General features: G+C 38.6%; 1 protein-coding gene across 9 annotated transcripts in view; it reads left to right on the top strand.

The window, feature by feature from the left end:
- GCFC2 (GC-rich sequence DNA-binding factor 2) overlaps positions 1 to 23853 on the top strand; it is an 81542-nt gene that overhangs the window by 8932 nt on the left and 48757 nt on the right. For all 9 annotated transcript variants that reach the window (XR_009599829.1, XR_001038094.5, XM_012170683.5 and 6 more), the window contains exons 3-4: positions 14263 to 14484; positions 15557 to 15654. Coding sequence is in view for 7 of the 9 variants with exons in the window: in XM_012170683.5 (XP_012026073.2) it covers positions 14263 to 14484; positions 15557 to 15654 (320 nt within the window). In the remaining 2 variants the exon portion in view is untranslated. The remainder of the gene's footprint in view (positions 1 to 14262; positions 14485 to 15556; positions 15655 to 23853) is intronic.

The raw sequence follows: 23853 nt of genomic DNA, 5'->3' as shown, positions 1-23853 counted from the left end.
TCCCAGGTGGCGCTAGTGGTAAAGAATCCACCTACCAGTGCTGGAGATGTAAGAGACACAGGTTCCCTTCCTGGGTTGGGGAGATCCCCTGAAGAAGGAAATGGCACTCCACTCTAGTTTTCTTGCTGGGAGACTCTCATGGACAGAAGAGCCTGCCAAGCTATAGTCCATAGGTCACAAGGAGTCAGACATGACAAAGCATTTGAGCAAGAACTATAGAACATATATTCGTAGTCACCACCTTCAGCGGTGGTTTTGCATTGCTTACTAGAGGCAAGATGATAGAATGTAAAAGCTTGGTCTTTGGAGTCAGGCAAGTACACAGAGCACTGTTGTGTAGAATTATTACATTTCTTTCAATATGCAGGATTATGAGATGGTAATATGTTTTTCTCCTTTGACCCAAGTTCTTCACAATGTATTAGAATAAATTCTGGATGTGTACTGACTAAGAAAAAAAAAAGATAGTAAGAATGGACATCCTTTTCTTATTCAGAACTTAGTGAAAAGACATTCTTTTCATCGTTGAGTATATTGTAGAGTATGGGTTTGTCATAAATAATTTTATTATATTGTGATACATTCCCTCCATATACACTTTGGTGAGAGTTTTTTATCATGAAAGGATACTGAAGTTTGTCGAATGCTTTTTTTGCATCTTTTGAGATAATCATGTGATTTTTTACTTTCCTTTTGTCAATGTTGTGTATGACACTAATTTATTGCACATATTGAACTATCCTTGTCACTGTAGGATGAATCCAGCCTGATCATGGTGCATAATCTTTTTTATGTATTGTTGGGTTTGATTTGCTAATATTTTGCTGAGGACTTTTGTATCTATATTTATCCAAGATGTTGCACTATAATTTTCATTTTTTTTTTTTTTGGTTGTGTCTTTGTCTGGTTTTGGTATCAGGGTGATGGTGGCCTTCATAGAATGAATTTGGGAGTGTTCCCTTCTCTTCAGTCTTTAGGAAGAGTTTGAGAAGGATAAGTTTAAGTTCCTCATTGTATGTTTGGTAGAATTTCCTAATAAAGCTGTCAGGTCCTGGGTTTTCGTTTATATGGAGTTTTTTTTTTTAATTACTGATTCTGTTTCACTTCTAGTGATTGGTCTGTTCAAAACATCTGTATCTTTTTTATTCAGTTTTGGCAGGCTGTAATGTTTTAGAAATTTGTTCATTCCTTCTTGGTTGTCGAATTTGTTGGCATATAATTGTTCCTAGTATTCTGTTATGATTTTTTTGTATTTCTGTGGTATCAGTGTTATTTCTCCACTTTCATTTCTTATGTTGTTGATTTGGTTCCTCTCTCTTCTTGGTGAACCTGGCTAGAGGTTTGTCAATTTTGTTTATCTTTTCAAAAAGGCACCTCTTGGTTTTTATTGATCTTTTTATTGTTCTTTTGATCTCTGTTTTATCTGTATCCTCTCTAATCTTTCTTATTTCCTTTTTTCTGCTGACTTTGTAGTTTAGTCTCTAAGTCATGTCTGACTCTTTGTGACTGTGGACTGTAGCCCACCAGGCTCCTCTCTGTCCATGGGATTCTCCAGGCAAGAACACTGGAGTAGGTTGCCATTTCCTTCTCCATCTGCTGACTTTGGGTTTTGTTTTTTCTTTTTCTAATTATTTCAGGTGTTAGGTTAGATTGTTTATTTGAGATTTTTCTTGTTTCTTGAGGGAAGACGACATCACTATGAACTCCGCACCACCACCCCCCACCCCGAACTACTTTTGCTGTATCCCATAAATTTCCTACGGTTGTGTTTTCATTGTCATTTGTTTTGAGGTATTTTTGACTTTTAGTTCATTGTTGACCCGTTGGATTTTTAGTAGCATGTGGTTGAGTCTCCTTGTGTTTGATCTTTTCCCATTTTTTCTTTCTGTGGTTGATTTCTACTTTTTTTCCCTAGAGATTTTTTTTTTGATGTGAATTCTTTTCTTTTAGTTCATCTGTCACCTTACTGGCTTGTCCATTGCTGTCAGTGGAGTATTAAAGTCTCTTACTGTTATGTATTCCTGTCAGTTTGTGACTTTACATCTGTTACTAGGTTGGCAGAAAAGTAACTGTGGTTTTTACATTGTTGAACTTGGCCATTTGATATTGGAATACATTCTGAAATAAATGTGGTTATGTTACACATCATTTTATTGCACATTTCTTGCTTTGTGTTCTTTTGCTAATGATTTACTGCTTGCTGTTTATATTTATTTTAGACTATAGAAATGATGCTTATAGACAAAAAACAAATTTGAGTGATTTTTAAAAAATTTTTACTTTATTTTACTTTATAATACTGTATTGGTTTTGCCATACATTGACATGAATCCACCACGGGTGTATACAAGCTCCCAATCCTGAATCCCCCTCCCACCTCCCACCCCATATCATCTCTCTGGATCATCCCCCATGCACCAGCCCCAAGCATCCTGTATCCTGTATCGAACACAGACTGGCACTTTGTTTCTTACATGATAGTATACATGTTTCAATGCCATTCTCCCAAATCATCCCACCCTCTCCCTCTCCCTTTAAACAAGTTCAAAATGGGTCATAAAGCAACTTGCAAAATCAGTAGTGCATTTGGCTGAAGAACTGCTAACAAACATACAATGCAGTGGTGATTCAAGAAGTTTTGCAAGGGAGACAAGAGCCTTTAAGATGAGGAGTGTAGTGCCCAGCCATTAGAAGTTGACAATGACCAATTGAGAGCAGTCATCGAAGCTGATCCTTTTAACAGCTACACAGGAAGTTGCAGGACTCAGTGTCGACCATTCTATAGTCATTTGGCATTTGAAGCAAATTGAAAAGGTAAAAAAGCTCAATAAGTGGGTGCCTCATGAGCTGACTAAAAATCAAAGAAGTCTTTGTTTTGAAGTGTCATTTTCTCTTATTCTGCATAACAACAGCAAACCATTTCTCAGACTGTGATGTGCAACATAAAGTGGATTTCATAAAAAAACTGGCAGTGGCCAGCTCAGTAGTTGGACTGAGAAGAAGCTCCAGAGCGCTTCCCAGAGTCAAACTTGCATCAAAAAAAGGTCATGGTCACTGTTTGGTGGTCTGCTCTCCGTTTGACCACTCTGGCTTTCTGAGTCCCAGCGAAACCATTACATCTGAGAAGTATGCTCAGCAAATTGTAAGCTGAACTAAAAAGTTGCAGTGCCTGCAGCTGACATTGGTCAACAGAATGGGCCCAGTTCTTCTCCATGAAAACACTTGACTACAACACATAACTGACACTTCAAAAGTTGAACGAATTGGGCTACGAAATTTTGCCTCATCTGCCATATTCATCCGACCTCTCATCAACTGACCACTTCTTCAAGCATCTCAACAACTTTTTGCAGGACAAATGCTTCCACAACCAGCAGGAGGCAGAAAACGCTTTCCAAGAGCTTATTGAATCCCAAAGCATGGATTTCTATGCTACAGGAATAAATAAACTTATTGGCAAAAATGTGTTGACTGAGACAGGTTCCTATTTTGTTTAATAAAGATATGTTTGAGCCCAGTTATAATGATTTAAAATTCATGATCCAAAACTGCTCAGTTAACTTTTGTACCAGCCTAATAGTATTTGCTTTATATATTTAGTGATCCTAGATTGGGTATATATATGTGAATGAGTGTAAATACTCTTCTAGTGTTGATTTCTTTATTATTATATAGTGCCCTTTGTATGAGTATTGCTACTACCACTTTCCTCATCATTTCCATTTGCATATCTTTTTCCATCTCCTCATTTTCTATCTGTGTGAGTTTTTCATGCTGAAGTGAGTCTCTGATAGATAGTGTATCGTAGGTTCTTGAGTTTTTTATGCAGCCTGCCACTCTTTATTTGGAGCATTCAGTCCATTGACTTTGAAAGTAAAATTACTGATAGCATGTATTTGTCGCCATCTTAAGCCTTGTTTTCCAATTGTTTTTGTACTTGTTTTCTGATTCTTCTTTTTGTTTTTCCTTTTGCAGTGTGATGGTTTTCTTTAGTATTTTGCTTGAGTTCCTTCCTTTTTTGGTTTTTATGAATCTATTCTATGTTTTTAACTTGTGATTACTGTGGGGTTCAAATATTGATATGTTGACCCATAGCTATATCAACTTGCTTTAAAGTGATAGGCATACAAGTCAAATATGTTGTAAAAAATTTACATTTTTATAGTTCCTTCCCCCACATTTAAAATTTTGATCTCATATTTTATATCTTCATGCTTATTCTTTTGCTATTCATTATAGTTATAATTGCTTTTACAAGAATTTTTTTTAATCTATGAAGTACATAGATTATTTAAGTGATTTTCAATCCCCTTATATATTGGGCATCCCATTGTGATTTTCCCTTTCCTATAGATTCTTGTTTCTTTCTTATTTAGAGACCTTTCAATATTTCTTTTAGGGTAGGTTTAGTAATACTGAATTCTTATAGTTTTTACTTGTCTTTATCTCTCCTTCTATTCTAGATGATAATCTTGCTGGGTAGAGAATTCAGAGGCTTCCCTGGTGGCTCAGATGGTACAGAAGCCTCCTGCAATGCAGGAGACCTGGGTTCAATCGTTGGTTTGGGAAGATCCCTTGGTTGAAGAAATGGCAACCCACTCTAGTATTCTTGCTTGGGGAATCCCCATGAACAGAGGATCCTGGAGGGCTATAGTCCATGGGGTCACAAAGAGTCGGGCACAACTGAGCAACTAAGCACAGAGTAGAGTATCCAAGGTAGCAGGGTTTTCCCTTTCAGGACTTTGAATATATCATGCCACTCCTTCTGGCATGCAAAGTTTCTACAGAGAAATCAATTGATATCCTTATGGTGGTTCCCTTATAATTAACTCTTTGTTTTTCTCTGGCTGTCTTTAGAAATTCACTTTAACTTTTGCCATTTTAATTATGATGTGTATCTTGATGTGAGTCTCTTTTCATCTTATTTGGGACCCTCTGTGCTTCTTATGCCTGGTTATCTGTTTCTTCTTCAAGGTTTAGGAAGTTTTCACCCATGATTTCTTCAAATATATTTTAATAGTCCCCTTTTCTCTCTCTTCTTGTGGAACCCCATTATTCATAGATGAGCATGCTTTATATTATCCCGTACATCATATATGTTGCTTTCATTTTTTTTATTTGTCTTTCTTTTTTTTTTTTTTTGTCTTTCTGTCTGCTATTCTGATTGAGTGATTTGCATTATTCTATCTTCCAATCACTGTGTGTTCTGTGTTATTTATTCTGCTATTCATTTTAATCTCAGAAATTGAGTTGCCTAATTTTGATTGGTTCATCTTCATAGTTTCTAGTTTATTGTTATGCAGCACGCCAGGCCTCCCTGCCCATCACCAACTCCCAGAGTTCACTCAGACTCACGTCCATCGAGTCCATGATGCCATCCAACCATCTCATCCTCTGTCGTCCCCTTCTCCTTCTGCCCCCTATCCCTCCCAGCATCAGAGTCTTTTCCAATGAGTTAGCTCTTTGCATGAGGTGTCCAAAGTACTGGAGCTTCAGCTTTAGCCTCATTCCTTCCAAAGAAATCCCAGGGTTGATCTCCTTCAGAATGGACTGGTTGGATCTCCTTGCAGTCCAAGGGACTCTCTCAAGAGTCTTCTCCAACACCACAGTTCAAACGCATCAATTCTTCGGTGCTCAGCCTTCTTCACAGTCCAACTCTCACATCCATACATGACCACTGGAAAAACCATAGCCTTGACTAGATGGATCTTAGTCGGCAAAGTAATGTCTCTGCTTTTGAATATACTATCCAGGTTGGTCATAACTTTTCTTCCAAGGAGTAAGCGTCTTTTAATTTCATGGCTGCAGTCACCATCTGCAGTGATTTTGGAGCCCAAAAAATAAAGTCTGACACTGTTTCTACTGTTTCCCCATCTATTTGCCATGAAGTGATGGGACCAGATGCCATGATCTTCGTTTTCTGAATGTTGAGCTTTAAGCCAACTTTTTCACTCTCCTCTTTCACTTTCATCAAGAGGCTTTATTTAGGAGAAACATTTATCTACTGTGGTCTTGAAGGGTTGTTTTTATGTGGGACTGTCCTTGTGTAGACCATGTGAGTCAGATATTTTTGGTGTGTGGGCTGCTTTTGGTATGGGTGCCAGGCACATCTTTCCTCAGCATTTGCTGGTCATTATCCCCCTGACATGCAGTGTGATTGGTGTCATAGTATCTAGCACCTGGGCTCTGTGATGGGCAGGGCCTCTTCTTTTCTCTGAGGCTATCACAGCTCTGTTAGGGGCAGGCTCTACTCACATTATTGAAGTAGAAGCCCTGAAGGTTGTGTTTGATCAGACTTGAGTGCATGCCCTTGCCCAAAAGAGGTGACTATTGATGCAAGTGGGGCCTGTGTGGTCACAGTGAAGCCATGTGCTGCCCATGTAGGCATCTGCAGTTCCACTTAGACACAGTTTAATTCACATCTCTTTCTCCATTGGGTTCATTCCGGAGCTAGTGGTAAGCTGTGTTGTGGAGTGGGTCTAGAGGCTGGGGCACTGTGGCTGTGGGATCAAGGTGGGTGTGCCGTTGGGCTAGGCTGCCTCTGTGGCAGACCTCTCCCAGGACCTGTCTACCTTAATTTGAGCTCCATGCTGAGGTGTGGAGTGGGCAGGGCTAGGACACTCCTGCTGTGAAATGAACTACTGCATGCTCCTGCCCAGGGCCTTTCCACTGAGCCTTAGCATCCAGCCACCGTGCATTTCTGTGGTACCACCTGGTGTGCCACAGCCAGACTCACCCCCTTCCATGTGTACATTGACAATGGGCTACGTGATTCAGCCAAGACCACAGCCCAGGCCCTCAAGACTGTCTCCACAGAAGTAAATGGTGTTCCCTCCCAGGTTCTATTTGCACTTAGTGTATTTGTATTTGTGGCCCTACTTGGTGCATGCTTCTGATTGGGAAGTAAAGTGAGGCTTGGGAAGAACAGTGGGGGAGCAGCCATCAGCAACTAGTTCCTTTTCACCCTTACTGTTAGCAAGTCAGCATGCCTGCACTCAAATAAAGTCTAGGCTTCTCCAGTCCCTCTCTCTGTCCCAATAGATTTCTCAGCTGGCAGGGGTACTCCTCAGACAAGCGTCTGCCAGTGTGGACCTTCTCTCTTACCTGTCTCTCCCAAGGACATGGGTCTTGTCATAATGCCCCCTTTATTTTCCTGTCCTACCCAGTTACATGGAGATGCTTCTTGCAGCTTTGGTTGTGTAGATATGCTAGTTTCCAGTTGGTTTTCTGTGAGAATTGTTCCACTTGTAAATGTGTATTTGATGTATTTGTGGGGAGAGATGAGCTCCTACTCTGCCATCTTGATCACCTTCCTAACTGCTACTTTTTAGGTCAGATAATATATGTGAAAAATATTTATGAGTTATAAATCTGTAAGAATATGATATTTTTATTATTATAAAGCAATATACTAACATTATTAATTTATCTTATGTATGAACAGTATCTGCTATGTGGGAACCCTTGAGGTAGGTGGTAGATATAGACAGGACAGGCTGGAATAGTCTTCCTTGAGTTTTTATTTCCTTATTGTAGCTTGAGAGAGGATTAGCTTTATGTAACACTAGTTTTCTGACTATTTAGTCCACTGCTTGTGATTTATTGATTAAACCCCATCAAGTCACTGATAGGTGAAAATGAAAGTGTTAGTCACTCAGTCGTGTTTACCTCTTTGCAATTCCATGGACTATAACTTGCTGGGCTTCTCTGTCCATGGAGTTCTCCAGGCAAGAATACTGGAGTGGATTGCCATTTCCTTCTCCAAGGGAATCTTCCTAACCCAGGGATCAAACCCTGGCCTCCTGCATTGCATGCAGATTCTTTACCATTGGAGCCACTGGGGGAGAGACTGATAGGTGAGTCACTTCCAGTTCAAGTATTTTTCTTTCTATATTCATGCACTTGAGTGTTTGAACCTAAGTGTATCATCATAACCCTGGTTCAGTTCAGTTTAGTTGCTCAGTTGTGTCTGACCCTTTGCAACCACATGAACCGCAGCATGCTGGGCCTCCCTGTTCATTACCAACTCCCGGAGTTTACCCAAACTCATGTCCATTGAGTCGGTGATGCCATTCACCTATCTCATTCTCTGTTGTCCCCTTCTCCTCCTGCCTTCAGTCTTGCCCAACATCAGGGTCTTTTCAAATGAGTCAGCTTTTTGCATAAGGTGGCCAAAATATTGGAGTTTCAGCTTCAACATCAGTCCTTCCAATGAACACTCAGGACTGATCTCCTTTAGGATGGACTGGTTGGATCTCCTTGCAGTCCAAGGGACTCTCAAGAGTCATTTCCAACACCACTGTTCAAAAGCATCAATTCTTCTGCGCTCAGCTTTCTTTATAGTCCAACTCTCACATCCATACATGACCACTGGAAAAACCATAGCTTTGGCTAGATGGACCTTTCATGACAAAGTAATGTCTCTGCTTTTGAATATGCTGTCTAGGTTGGTCATAACTTTCCTTCCAAGGAGTAAGCGTCTTTTAATTTCATGGCTGCTGTCACCATCTGGAATGATGTTGGAGCCCCCCAAAATAAAGTCAGCCACTGTTTCCCCATCTATTTCCCATGAAGTGATGGGACTGGATGCCATGATCTTAGATTTCTGAATGTTGAGCTTTAAGCCAACTTTTTCACTCTCCTCTTTCACTTTCATCAAGAGGGTTTTTAGTTCCTCTTCACTTTCTGCCATAAAGGTGGTGTCATCTGCATATGTGAGGTTATTGATATTTCTCCCGGCAGTCTTGATTCCAGCTTGTGCTTCCTCCAGCCCAGCGTTTCTCATGATGTACTCTGCATATAAGTTAAATAAGCAGGGTGACAATATACAGCCTTGACATACTCCTTTTCCTATTTGGAACCAGTCTGTTGTTCCATGTCCAGTTCTAACTGTTGCTTCCTGACCTGCATACAGATTTCTCAAGAGGGAGGTCAGGTTGTTTGGTATTCCCGTCTCTTTCAAAATTTTCCACAGTTTATTGTGATCCACACAGTGAAAGGCTTTGGCATAGTCAATAAAGCAGAAATAGATGTTTTTCTGAAACTCTTGCTTTTTCGACGATCCAGTGAACATTGGCAATTTGATCTCTGGTTCCTCTGCCTTTTCTAAAACCAGCTTGAACATCTAGAAGTTCACGGTTCACGTATTGCTGAAGCCTGGTAGCACATTAAAGTCCCCTGCTGCTTCTGCTGCCAAGTCGCTTCAGTCATGTCCGACTCTGTGTGACCTCACAGATGGCAGCCTACCATGCTCTCCCGTCCCTCGGATTCTCCAGGCAAGAACACTGGAGTGGGTTGCCATTTCCTTCTCCAATGCATGAAAGTGAAAAGTGAAAGGGAAGTCGCTCAGTCGTGTCTGACTCCTAGTGACCCCATGGACTGCAGCCTACCAGGCTCCTCTATCCATGGGATTTTCCAGGCAGAAGTACTGGAGTGGGGTGCCATTGCCTTCTCTGAAAATCCCTTAGGGAACTATAAAGATTGGGCAAGTTTGAAGCCAGGAGGAGAAGGGGATGACAGAGGATGAGACGGTTGGATGGCATTACTGACTTCATGAGTTTGAGCAAGCTCCAGGAGTTGGTGATAGACAGGGAAGCCTGGCATGCTGCAGTCTATGTTGCAAAGAGTCTGGTCGCAAAGAGTCGGACACAACTGAGCGACTGAACTGAGGGAGCTATAAAACATACCGCTGCCCAGCTTTGCCTCAGTTCAACTGAATTTAGATCCCATGTTTTGGATGGGAGCCTAGTTATCAGATTATCAACCTTTCCAGGTGGTTCTAATGTTCAGCCAAGGTCAGGAAATGCTAACATTATCCTGAGTGTTTTGAGAAGTTGAAGAGACACCTGCATCATTTTCCTGGTGCTGTTTTACAAAAAATTCTAGTTACATAAATGACTTGATTTGCTCTCCTTGTTTTTAATGAGCATGTTGGTTTCTAGTGTTCACCACTTCAGTTCAGTTCAGTTCAGTATCTCAGTCGTGTCCGACTCTTTGCGACCCTATGAATTGCAGCACCTCAGGCCTCCCTGTCCGTCACCAACTCCCGGAGTTTACTCAAACTCATGTCCATTGAGTTGGTGATGCCATCCAGCCATCTCATCCTCTGTTGTCCCCTTCTCCTGCCCCCAATCCCTCCCACTGCTTTATAATTAAACAACTACTTCATGATTTTCTTAGTTCTGGTGTCGAGTATATTCTGTAATTTCTAAGAACTGTATCTCTTTATCTGTTTGAAAAATTAGAGTGTTTTTCATCATGACCAAGTGGGTTTTATTCCAGGGATGCAAGGATTCTTCAATATTCACAAATCAATCAATGTGTTACACCATATTAACAAATTGAAAGATAAAAAACCATATGATTATGTCAATAGATGGAGAAAAAGCCTTTGACAAAATTCAATACCCATTTATGATGAAAACTCTCCAGAAAGCAGGTATAGAAGGAACATACCTCAATATAATAAAAGCCATATACAACAAACCCATAGCAAACATTATCCTCAACGGTGAAAAATTGAAAGTATTTCCTCTAAAATCAGGAACAAGACAATGGTGCCCACTCTCACCACTACTATTTGCCATAGTTTTGGAAGGCCTAGTCACAGCAATCAGAGAAGAAAAAGAAATAAAAGGAATCCAGATTGGAGAAGAAGTGAAACTTTCACTGTTTGCAGATGACATGATCCTCTACATAGAAAACCCTAAAGATGCCACCAGAAAATTACTAGAACTAATCAATGAAAATAGTAATGTTGAAGGATATAAAATTAATACACAGAAATCCCTTGCATTCCTATACACCAACAATGAAAAATCAGGAAGAGAAATTGAAGAAACAATCCCATTCACCATTGCATTGAAAAGAATAAAATACTTAGGAATAAATTTGCCTACAGAAACAAAACACCTGTATATAGAAAACTATAAAACATTGATGAAAGAAATCAAAGATTACACAAATAGATGGAAAAACGTACCATGTTCATGGATTGGAAGAATCAATATAGTGAAAATGAGTATACTACCCAAAGCAATCTATAGATTCAATGCAGTCCCCATCAAACTACCAATGGTATTTTTCACAGAACTAGAACAAATAATTTCACAATGTATGGAAACACAAAAAACCTCGAATAGCCAAAGCAATCTTGAGAAAGAAGAATGAAACTGGAGCAATCAACCTCTCTGACTTCAGACTATACCACAAAGCTACAGTCATCAAGAGAGTATGGTACTGGCACAAAGACAAAAATATAGATTAGTGGAACAATATAGAAAGCCCAGAGATAAATCCACGCACTTATGGACACCTTATCTTTGACAAAGGAGGCAAAAATATACAATGGAGAAAAGATAGTCTCTTCGACAAGTGGTGCCGGGAAAACTGGTCAACCACGTGTAAAAGAATGAAACTAAAACACTTTCTAACACCATAGACAAAAATGAACTCAAAATTGATTAAAGATCTAAATATAAGATGAGAAACTATAAAACTCTTAAAGGAAAACATAGGCAAAACACTCTGACATAAATCACAGCAAGATCCTCTATGACCCACCTCCCAGAGTAATGGAAATAAAAACAAAAATAAATGGGACCTAATTAAACTTAAAAGCTTTTGCACAATGAAGAAAACTATAAGCAAGGTGAAAAGACAGCCTTCAGAATGGGAGAAAATAATAGCAAATGAAACAACTGACAAAGAATTCATCTCCAGAATACATAAGCAGCTCATGCAGCTCAATACCAGAAAAACAAGCATCCCAATAAAAAAAGTGAACAAAAGAACTAAACAGACATTTCTGAAAAGAAGACATCAGTTCAGTCGCTCAGTCATGTCCAACTCTTTGCCACCCTATGGACTGCAGCATGCCAAGCTTCCCTGTCCATCACCAACTCCTGGAGCTTGCTCAGACTCATGTCCATTGAGTTGGTGATGCCATCCAACCATCTCATCCTCTGTCATCCCCTTCTCCTCCTGCCTTCAGTCTTTCCTCAGGGTCTTTTTCCATTAGTCAGTTCTTTGCATCACGTGGCCAAAGTATTGGAGCTTCAGCATCAGTCCTTCCAATGTATATTCAGCATGGATTTCCTTTAGGATTGACTCGTTTGATCTCCTTGCAGTTCAAGGACTCTACAGATGGCAGGTGAACATATGAAAAGGTGTTCAACATCACTCATTATTAGAGAAATGCAAATCAAAACCTCAATGAGGTATCATCTCATGCCGCTCAGAATGGCTGTCATCAAAAAGTCTACAAACAATAAATGCTGGAGAGGGTGTGGAGAAAAGGGAACTCTCTTACACTATTGGTGGGAATGCAACTCCTATAGCCACTATGGAGAACAGATTGAAGATTCCTTAAAAACTTGGGAATAGAACTGCCATACAACCTAGCAGTCTCATTGCTGGGCATACACACCAAGGAAACCAGAATTGAAAGAGACCCATTGTACCCCAATGTTCATTGCAGCACTGTTTACAATAACTAGGACATGGAAGCTGGAGAAGGCGATGGTACCCCACTCCAGTACTCTTGCCTGGAAAATCCCATGGATGGAGGAGCCTGGTGGGCTGCAGTCCATGGGGTCGCCAAGAGTCGGACACGACTGAGCGACTTCACTTTCACTTTTCACTTTCATGCATTGAAGAGGGAAATGGCAACCCACTCCAGTATTCTTGCCTGTAGAATCCCAGGGACGGGGGAGCCTGGTGGGCTGCTGTCTCTGGGGTCGCCCAGAGTTGGACACGACTGAAGCGACTTAGCAGCAACAGCAGCAGCAGCAGGACATGGAAGCAACCTAGATGTCCACTGGCAAATGAATGGATAAGGAAGTTGTGGTACATATACACAATGGAATATTTTTCAGCTGTAAAAAGGAACACATTTGAGTCAGTTCTAATGAGGTGGATGAAACCAGAGCCTGTTATACAAAATGAAGTAAGTCAGGAGAAACACAAATCCTGTATATTAACACATATGTATGGAATTTGGAATGACAGTAATGACAGTCCTACATTCAAGGCAGCAAAAAAGACACAGATATAAAGAACAGACTTTTAGACTATGTGGAAGAAGGCGAGGGTGAGATGATTTGAGAGAATGGTATTGAAACATGTATATTATCCTATGTAAAATAGATGACCAGTGCAAGTTCAATGCATGAAACAGAGTACCCAAAACCAATACTCTGGGAAAACCCAGAGTGATAAGGCAGGGAGAGAGGTGGGAGGGGGGTTTCGGATGGGGAGAACACATGTATACCCATGGCTGATTCATGTTGATATATGGCGAAAGCCATCACAATATTGTAAAGCAATTATCCTCCAATTAAAATAATTTATTAAAAAATAGAACTTTTCTATATCTCCAGTTATATGACATCCTTTTATTTCTCAAAGAATTTGGACTAATTTGTGAGAAAAGTTAGAAAATTTTACTCAGTGACTTGGTATTCCTGTTAATATTTTGAAGCACTAGAAATGATTATTTCCCTTTCCATTTTGTTTACCTTAAGAAACCATTTGTTTCCTGAGTGTAGAGATAAATTTCAACTTAGATCGTGCATGAAGAAACTTATTTTGAATTGAAAGAGTTGATATCAATGAAGTTTGTACTGAATAAAATAAAAAATGAAATAAGGCTCTATTAAAAGATGTCCTTTAAATATTTTAATCCTGGTAAATAATCTGATTATTTCTTTTATACTTTTTCACTTACATTTGTTTCTGTGAGAATTACTGCAGGCCCTTGAGCCTGATCTGAGTGTGTACTGGGTTTTAATCTCTCACTCCCTGTGTGCCTGGATGCCCAATGTCTAGGGGCAGGTCACAGTAGGCTGTCCCTTGTACTTTATGTCAGACTGCTCTCCCACCCATCATTCTGCTCTCCATGCTCCATGAGTAACTCCATGCTCAGTCCTCTCTATATCCCTACCCGGGTAATCTCAGAACTTCTGGAAAGGAGAAGTAGCTAGCCCTCAACAAAAAGTCAGCAACAACATCTGATGAATAAGAAACATAAAAGATTAATCGGAGGCGTTTCGGTTTATTTTCTGATGCTTCTAGGTTTGCTTCATTTCTTTATGTTATATTTAACCTCTACCGAAAGATCTTCCGTTATTGATGCAGATTTTGAATCTTTTAGTTATATCAAAATAATGAAAAAATTGGAAAAATGGTGCTTTTTCCCTTTAATTATGAGGAATACTTCTTTCTTTTGGTATTTTTCAATGTCCTCCTCTTTGTTTCTTTCAGTAAATATCCCTGATGCAGCTTTTATTCAAGCAACCTACAGAAAATGCAAATTGGCCAGGGCCCAAGAGGACTATATTCCTTTGGATGTAAAACATACCTTCACCAACTCTGGTGTGAAGAAAAACAGTGAAGATTCTGAAAGTGAGCCTGATGATTTTAAAGATATAATGCCATTTACCCCAAAGCCTCAAACACTTAGACAAAGAATGGCTGAAGAAACAAGTACGTATTTAATTTATTTATAATATATGAATATTAAGGCATTTTTCAGTAGAATATATTATGGTAAGTATATCCGTGAAAACATAATGTAGTATCTCCTTTCTAAAATGTTTTATACCAATATCACTGACATCATGGCTTCTAAAATATTTTACGTGTCTGTATCAGAATGTTATCAAAGGGTGCAATAATGTTTACTGTTATCTGATCTCCACTTGATCCTTCTTGACAGGTTAAAAAATTTGTAGAGTTTTTGATAAAATATTTGGAAGCATCTATAGGGATTTTAGGTGTCATATATTAAAATCTTCCCTACTCTAGTAAAAAGTTTTCCTCAACTAATAATCATTAAGTCTCAAAGAATATTTTCACATTTCCCATTTATTAAAAGGAATATTTTACCAATTTTTTGTCACTTCAGATAATATCATTTCTGAATGGTGTTTTGGTTCCTATTAACCCAGAAATTATTTTTGATACATATTTAGATTCTCAGGCATAAATGAGAATCTCTGATGAAACCAAGTGTTTCATTTTTTCCAAAGCTTTTTCATAAATGAGACCACCTGTTTTCAGTGAGACAGTGTGGTGATAAGTGCAGATTTTGAAGTCAAATTGCTCGAATCAAGGCCTTGTTTCAACACAGTCCTCTGATATAGGGCTATGTTATATAACCTCCTGCTATCTAAATTTCTTTGTTTATTAAGAGAGGATACTAATAGTGCCTTCCTCCCAGAATTAGATATTGGGAAGAAAAAGTTAACACATAAAAAGTGCTGCTAAGCCATTTATAAGCTCCTGAATTGCTGATTGCTGCTGCTAATAGAATGGCTCAGACAGTAAGGAATCCGCCTGCAATGCAGTGGACTTGGGTTCGATCCCTGGGTTGGAAGATCCCCTGGAGAAGGGAACCCACTCCAGTATTCTTGCTTGGAGAATTCCATGAACAGAGGAGCCTGGCAGCTTACAGTGCATGGGGTCGCAAAGAGTTGGACATGACTGTGCAACTTTTCACTTCACTTTAATTAGAATGAAAAAATATGGAATATTTATACACAACTTTTTTTTCTAGCAACTAGAAATGAAGAAACAAGTGACGATAGTCAAGATGAAAAAAATCAAGATATTTGGGAGCAGCAGCAGATGAGGAAAGCTGTTAAAATCACAAAGGTAGTAATTTTTTATGCCTTATGTATTAGTTTCATTCCATATGTATTTGTGGTAACAAATTACTGCAAACTTGACGACTTAAAACAATAGACATTTATTCTCTCACAGTTGTTGAGGCTAGAAGTCTCAATTCAAGGTATTGGTAGGACTGTGCTCCTTTTGAAGCCCCTAGGGAAGAATTCTTTTACCCCCCACCCCTTCTTTTTCTTTTTTAAATTGAAGTAGAATTGACATACAGTATTTTGTTAGTTTCAGATGTATAAAACAGGGATTGACTTTTAAATACATGATGAAATAAATCACCATGATAAGTCTAGTAGCCATCTTTCACCATGCAAAAGTATTACAGCGTAATTGACTATGTTCCTTAAGCTGTATATTATATCAGGGATCCCCAGCCTCTGGGCTATGAACTAATTAATACCTTCTGTCAGATCAGTGGCAGCATTAAATTAGGAATAAAACACATAACACATGTAATATGCTTGAATCATCCTGAAACTATCCCCCACACACCTGATCTGTGGAAAAATTGTTTGCTACAAAATCCATCCATGGTGCCCAAAACATTGGGGAACACTGTATTACATCCCTGTGACTTATTTATTTTATAACTGGAAGTTATAAAACTTAATTCGCTTCACTTATTTCCCCCTCCCCTTGGGCAACCACCAGTGTGTTCTTTGTATCTATAAGTTGTCTATTTTGTTTTGTTTATTACATTCCACATATAAGTGAGATCAAAGAGACTGTCTTTGTCTTGTTACACTTAGCATAATACTCTGTATGTCCATCCATGTTGTGACAAATGATATGATGTCATTCTTTTCTATGGCTGAATAACATTCCATTGCGTGTATACACATACACACACGCACACGCACACATATATATGAGACTTTATATATATATATGTATGGCTTTATATATATATACACACACATATATATAGGGCTTTATATATATATATCTTATATATATGAGACTTTATATATATATATACATACACATACATATAAAGAATCTACCTGCTGTGTAGGAGACACAGTAGATGTGGGCTTGATCCGTGGGTCAGGAAGATCCCTGGAGAAGGAAATGGCAACCCACTCCAGTATTTCTTGCATGAAAAGAAATCCCATGGACAGAATAGCCTGGTGGGCTACAGTCCAGAGGGTCGCAAAGAGTTGGACACAACTGAACCACGAAGTGTGTGCATGCACACACACACGCACGTACACACACACCACATATTCTTTATCTATTTGCATATCAGTGGACACTTAGTTGCTTCCTTGTCTTCAGTTCAGTTCACTCGCTCAGTCGTCTCCGACTGTTTGCGACCCCATGAATCGCAGCACGCCAGGCCTCCCTGTCCATCACCAACTCCCGGAGTTCACTCAGACTCACGTCCATTGAGTCAGTGATGCCATCCAGCCATCTCATCCTCCGTCATCCCCTTCTCCTCCTGCCCCCAATCCCTCCCAGCATCAGAGTCTTTTCCAATGAGTCAACTCTTCGCATGAGGTGGCCAAAGTACTAGAGTTTCAGCTTCAGCATCATTCCCTCCAAAGAAATCCCAGGGCTGATCTCCTTCAGAATGGACTGGTTGGATCTCCTTACAGTCCAAGGGACTCTCAAGAGTCTTCTCCAACACCACAGTTCAAACGCATCAATTCTTCAGTGCTCAGCCTTCTTCACAGTCCAACTCTCACATCCATACATGACCACAGGAAAACCATAGCCTTGACTAGATGGAACTTTGTTGGCAAAGTAATGTCTCTGCTTTTGAATATGCTGTCTAGGTTGGTCATAACTTTTCTTCCAATGAGTAAGCCTCTTTTAGTTTCATGGCTGCAATCACCATCTGCAGTGATTTTGGAGCCCCCAAAATTAAAGTCTGACAGTTTCCACTGTTTCCCCATCTATTTGCCATGAAGTGATGGGACCAGATACCATGATCTTCGTTTTCTCAATGTTGAGCTTTAAGCCAGCTTTTTCACTCTCCCCTTTCACTTTCATCAAGAGGCTTTTTAGTTCCTCTTCACTTTCTGCCATAAGGGTGGTGTCATCTGCATATCTGAGGTTATTGGCAACTGTGAATAATGCTGCAGTGAGCATAGTGTTGCATAGAACTTTTCACATTAATGTTTTTATTTTCTTCAGGTAATTACCTAAAATGAAATTGCTGGATGATATGGTAGTGTTTTTTTTTTTCTCATGTTGAGAAATCTCCATACTATTTGCCCTGGTTGCTGTACCAATGTACGTTCCCATGAACAATGCGCAAAGGATCCCTTTTTTCTACACCCTTGCCAACACTTATTTGTAATCTATGTGGCTATGTCAGGTCTTAGTTGTGGCATGCCCAAACTTCTCTATTTGTGGTGTGCAGGCTCCAGAGCCTGCAGGCTCATTAGTTGTGGCACACAGGCTTAGTTTCCCTGCAGTGTGTGGGATCTTAGTTCCCCAACCAGGGATCATACCCACTTCCCTTGTATTGGAAGGCAGCCTCTTAACCATTGGATCACCAGGGAAGTCCCATTTGTTGTCTTTTTGATAATAACTTTTAATAGGTATGAGGTGTCTTACTGATTTTCATTTTCCTGATGAGTAGTGATGTTCAGCATCGTTTCATGTGTCTGTTGGCCATTTTAACTCTTTATTGAAGAAATATCTTTTCCAATCCTCGTGGATTTTTGGATCAGGTTTTTTTTTATATTGAGGTGTATGAGTTCTTAATATAATTTGGATATTAACTATTTATGAAATATATAATTTGCAGATATCTCCTCACATTCAATAGGGTGCCTTTTTCTTTTATTGATGATTTCCTTTACTACACAAAATGTTTTTAGTTTGTAATTCCATTTGTTTTTCTTTGTTTTTATTGCCCTTGCCTGAGAAGGCATAGCCAAAAAAAATATTGCTGAGATTGATGTCAAAGAGCATATCATTTATGTTTTCTTCTAGGAGTTTTATGGTTTCAGAAATGATTTTCGTAAATGGTGTAAGAAGATGGTCCAATTTCTTTCTTTTGCAAAAATGTAGGTGTCCAGTTTTCCTAACACCATTTTGTCGAAGAGGCTGTTTTTTTTCCTGGAGAAGGAAATGGCCAGTATTCTTGTCTGGGAAATCCCATGGAGAGATGAGCCTGGTGGGCTACACTTCATGGAGTCACAAGAGTTGGAAACAACTTAGCAGCTAAACCACCACCACTGTCTTTCCCTCACTGTATGTTCTTGCCTTCTTTGTTATAGATTAACTGACCATATAAGCAGGCGTTTACTTCTAGACTATCTGTTCTGTTCCATTGATTTATGTGTCTCTTTTTGTTCCAGTAATACGTTGTTTTGATTACTGTAGTTTGAAATCTGGGAGCTTGATATATCTAGCTTTGTTCTCCCTCAAGATTTCTTTGGCTATTTCAAGGTCTTCTGTGGTTTCATATAAATGTTAGGATTATTTGTTCTTATTACATGAAAAATTTCATTGTTATTTTGGTGTGCTTGCTCAGTTGCTTTAGTGATGTCTGATTCGTTGCAACCCTATGGACTGTAGCCCACCAGGCTCCTCTGTCCATGGGAGTCTCTAGACAGGAATACTGGAGTGGGTTGCCATGCCCTCCTCCAGGGTTCGAACCCATGTCCTATGTCTCCTGCATTGAAGGTGGATTCTTTACCCACTGGGAAGCCTGGCATTTTGTAGGGATTGCCTTGAATCTCTCAGTGGAGAATTCGTTCTTGCTTTGTCTAAATTCTGTTACTCCAGGTATTCCTTGCTTTGTGACCACATAATTTCTGTCCTCCACCTCCTTCTTTACATGGCTTTCTCTGCCTCTGCTTAATGTGTCTTTTATAAGGATATGTGTCATCAGATTTAGGGCCTGCTTCGATGATCTCATCCAGGATGATCTCATCTTGATATTCTTCACTTAATTACAACCCCAAAGACTCTATTTCCAAACAGGGTTATATTCAGAGGTTCCAGGAGTTAGGACATAGACTAACTTTGGGAGGCCATCATTCAGCCCACTATACCATGTACATCATGTTCTTTTCCCACTAGATTATAAATGCTTTCCATATATTATAAGCCCCTTGAGGCATCTATATCTTTTTTACTTTTAATTTTACAGTTAAAAGTATGGTAGATGCCTAAATGTGACATTCAAACACATAAATAGAGTTAAAACAAAACTAACAACAGAAAGCATTACACTTGGGGTCAAATGTCCTGGATTTGGGTTCTGACTTTACCACTAAAATATACTCTCCATGAAGTCAAGAATTATTAACTATTTTTTTCAGTGTTATATCCCATAGTGCCTAATATGGTGAGAGCTCAATAAATACTTGTATACTCGGAGAAAATCATTTCATTTTTCCAAATTTGTCTTCTCAACAATAAAATGGGAATGATAAAGTGGGAATGATAGTGTTACCTACCTGAGCAGGTGGCTATAAGGCTCAAAATTATAATGATTTTAATAAAATTTTTTTAAATTATTAACAACTTTATTTTTAATCTTTTTAGTAGGAGTGCTTTGAAATTTGGTTTGCTCTTTTAAGCAAGAAAATTTTTTACAATCTTCATATTATTAACACTAAAAAGCTAAGTAAAAGTAAGCCTTCAGTTGTAATTTAGGAGTCTCTGAGTCATTCTATTTTCTGGTTATTTGCAGTCTGAATTATTTTTTTTTCACTACTATTAATAAGAACAGAAATATTTGCTTGGTTTTTTCTTCCTTTTTTTTTCTTTCTTTTGATCAGAGATGTTTTTGGCTGTTTTTCTTTCTTTGTAATGTGAAATATACTGTGTTACAACATGTATTACATAGGAATGCATTCTTTTGCAAGTAACAGATAACCCAAATAATGGTGGCTTAAACAAAATTAAAAGCTTTACCTACAAACCCACCAGCAGACTTCTATTTGCTATCTTTTCACTCAACTGGAGTTAGACGGCAACTTCTATGATGAAGAAACAAATATTTGGTTTGTTGCTGTTCTTAATTTACTTTATTGAAGTATATCTTATTTATAATATTGTAATTTCTACTATACAGCAAAGTGACTTAGTTTTATATATACATATATACATTCTTTTTTCATATTCTTTTCCATTATGATTTATCACAGGATATTGAATATAGTTCCCTGGGCTATTAGGTTAGGACCTTCTTGATTATCTATTCTATACATAAGTTTCATCTGCATCTGATATTTCAAAAGTCCCGATATGTCCCTTCCCCACCTCCCCTGCCTTGGCAAGCACAAGTATGTTGTTTATGAGTCTGTTTCTGTTTCATAGGTAAAACTTCATTTGTGTCATATTTTAGACGCAAAATTTAAGTGATATCATATGGTATTTGTCTTTCTCTTTCTGACTTCCTTCACTTTGTGTAATAATCTCTAGGTCCATTCATGTTGCTGCAAATGGCATTATTTCATGCTTTTTTATGGCTGAGTAGTAGTCTGTTGTATTAACATATGTCTTTATCTTTACCACTTCATCTTTACCCACTCATCTGTCAGTGGACATTTAGGTTGTTTCCATGTCTTGGCTATTGTAAATAGTGTTGTGGTCAATGTTGGGGTGCATGTATCTTTTTGAATCATATTTATCTTTGGATATATGTCCAGGAGTAGGATTGCAAGACCATATAGCAGCTTTATATTTTGTTTTTTTGAGGAACCTCCATATACTGTTGACCGCAGTAGCTGCACCAGTTTACATTCCCAACAACAGTGTAGGAGGATTCCCTTTTCTCCATACCCTCTCCAGCGTTTGTTATGTGTATACTTTTTAATGATGGCTGTTCTGACTGGTAGTCACATACATGTAGTCATGTACAGATTTGAGAGTTGGACCATAAAGAAGGCTGAGCGCCAAAGAATTGATGTTTTCAAATTGTGGTGCTGGAGAAGACTTGTGAGAGTCCCTTGGACTACAGAGAGCTCAAACCAGTCAATCCTAAAGGACGTCAATCCTGAATATTCGTTGGAAGGACTGATGCTGAATCTGAAGTTCCATTTCTTTGGCTTCCTCATGTGAAGAGCTGAATTGGAAAAGACCATGATGTTGGGAAAGATTGAAGGCAAAAGGAGAAGGGGGCGGCAGAGGGTAAGATGGTTAGATACTATCACTGACTCGATGGACATGAATTTGAGCAAGCTCTGGTAGAGGAGCCTGGATGCTGCAGTCCATGGGGTTACAAAGAGTCGGACACTGCTAGTGACTGAACAACAGCAACATGCTGACTGGTGTGAGGCAGTACCTCATTGTAGTTTTGATTTATATTCTTATACTGGTTAGCAGTGTTGAGCATTTTTTCATGTGCCTGTTGGCTGTGTGTCTTTTTAGAAAAATATCAGTGTAGATCTTCTACCCATTTTTTGATTGGGTTGTTTTTGTTGTTATTGTTATTGAGTTGTAGGAGCTGTTTGTAGATTTTGAAATCTCCCTGTCAGTTGGATCATTGGCAAATATTGGGTTGTTCAAAAATTTTGTTCTGTATTTGGCCAACCCAGTATTTTCTTCCACATCATAAGTTGTCTTCATTTTGTTTATGGTTTCCTTTGTTGTACAAAAGCTTATAAGCTTGATTGGGTGCTACTTATTTATTTTTGCTTCTATTTCTAATTTGCTTTGATGTAAGAAAATATCTGTATATGTCAGAGAATGTTTTGCCTATGTTCTCTTCTAAGAGTTTTCTGATGTCTTACATTTAAGTCTCTAAACCATTTTGAATTTATTTTTTGTGTATGGAGTAAGGGTATGTTCTTACTTTGTTAAATTACATGTGGCTGTCTGACTTTTCCAACACCACTTGCTGAAGAAATTCTTTTCTCCATTGTTGCATTCTTGCCTCCTTTGTTGAAGACCAGTTGGCCATAGTTGTGTGGATTTCTTAGTTTTTTTACATTGATCCATGGCTCTTTTTTGTGCCAGTATCACAATGTTTTAATTGCTATAGTTTTATAGGATTGTCTGAAGTTTGGGAGGGTCATGCCTATAGCTTTGCTTGTTTTCCTCAGGATTGCTTTGGCAGTTCTGTGGTTTCATATGGATTATTTGTTCTAGTTTTGTGAAAAATGTTATAGGTAATTTGATAGGGATCACATTAAATCTATAGATTGCTTTGAGTAGTATGGACATTTTAACAATGTTAATTCTTCCAACTCAAGAGCGTGGGATGTCTTCCATTTCTTTAAATCATCTTCAGTTTCCTTTATTAATGTTTTATAGTTCTCAGCACGTAAATCTTTTACCTCCTTGGTGTGGTTTATTTCTAAGTAGTTTTTATGTGATTTTTAAAGGGATTATTTTTATTCTTTCTCTTTCTGATGGTTCCTTGTTAGTGTAAAAAAAATGCAACAAATTTCTGTGTGTTAATCTTGTATCCTGGCTAGTTCATGAACTTGTTTAACAGTTCTAATAGTTTTTGTATGGGTTGTTACAGTTTTCTGTGTATCATGTTACATTTTCAAATGACAATTTTTCCTCTTTGCTTCCAATCTGGATACCTTCTATTTATTTTTCTTGTCTGATTGCTGTGGCTAGTACTTCCAGTACTGTGTTGAATAGAAGAGGTGAGAGTGGGCATCCTTGCCTTGATTAAATTTTACCAGGGAGGTTTTCCATTTTTCACCGCTGAGTATTATGTTGGCTGTAGGTTTATAGCTTTTGTTACATTGTAGTATGTTCCCTCTGTACCCAGTTTCTTAAGAGTTTGTATCATGAATGTTGACTTTTGTTAAATGCTTTTCCTACATCTACTGAGAAGATCATGTAATTTTGTCTTTTCTGTGTCACGTGTGGTTAATCACATTCACTGATTGATTTGTGCATGTTGAGCCATCCCTGTGATCCTGGGATGAATCCAATTTGGTCATGGTATATGATCTTTTTTATGTGTTGTTAGATTCAGGCTGCTGGCATTTTATTAGGACTTTTGCATCTGTATTCATCGAAGATACTGGCCTATAATTTTCTTTTTTTATAGTATCTTTATCTGGTTTTGGTATCAGGGTAATAGTGGCTTCATAGAATGTCCTTGGGAGTGCTCCCTCCTTCACAGTCTTTTGGAAGATTTTGAGAGGGATCAGTATGAGTTCTTTTTGTATGTTTGATAGAATTTGCCTGGGAGCTATTAGGTCCTGGGCTTTTGTTTGTAGGGAGGTTTTGTGTTTTTTTAAA

Source organism: Ovis aries, chromosome 3 (genome assembly GCF_016772045.2).
Source record: "Ovis aries strain OAR_USU_Benz2616 breed Rambouillet chromosome 3, ARS-UI_Ramb_v3.0, whole genome shotgun sequence".
In the NCBI taxonomy this organism is placed as follows: Eukaryota; Metazoa; Chordata; class Mammalia; order Artiodactyla; family Bovidae; genus Ovis; species Ovis aries.
Note: the sequence above shows the minus strand (reverse complement) of the source record. Positions and strands in the feature narration are given on the sequence as shown.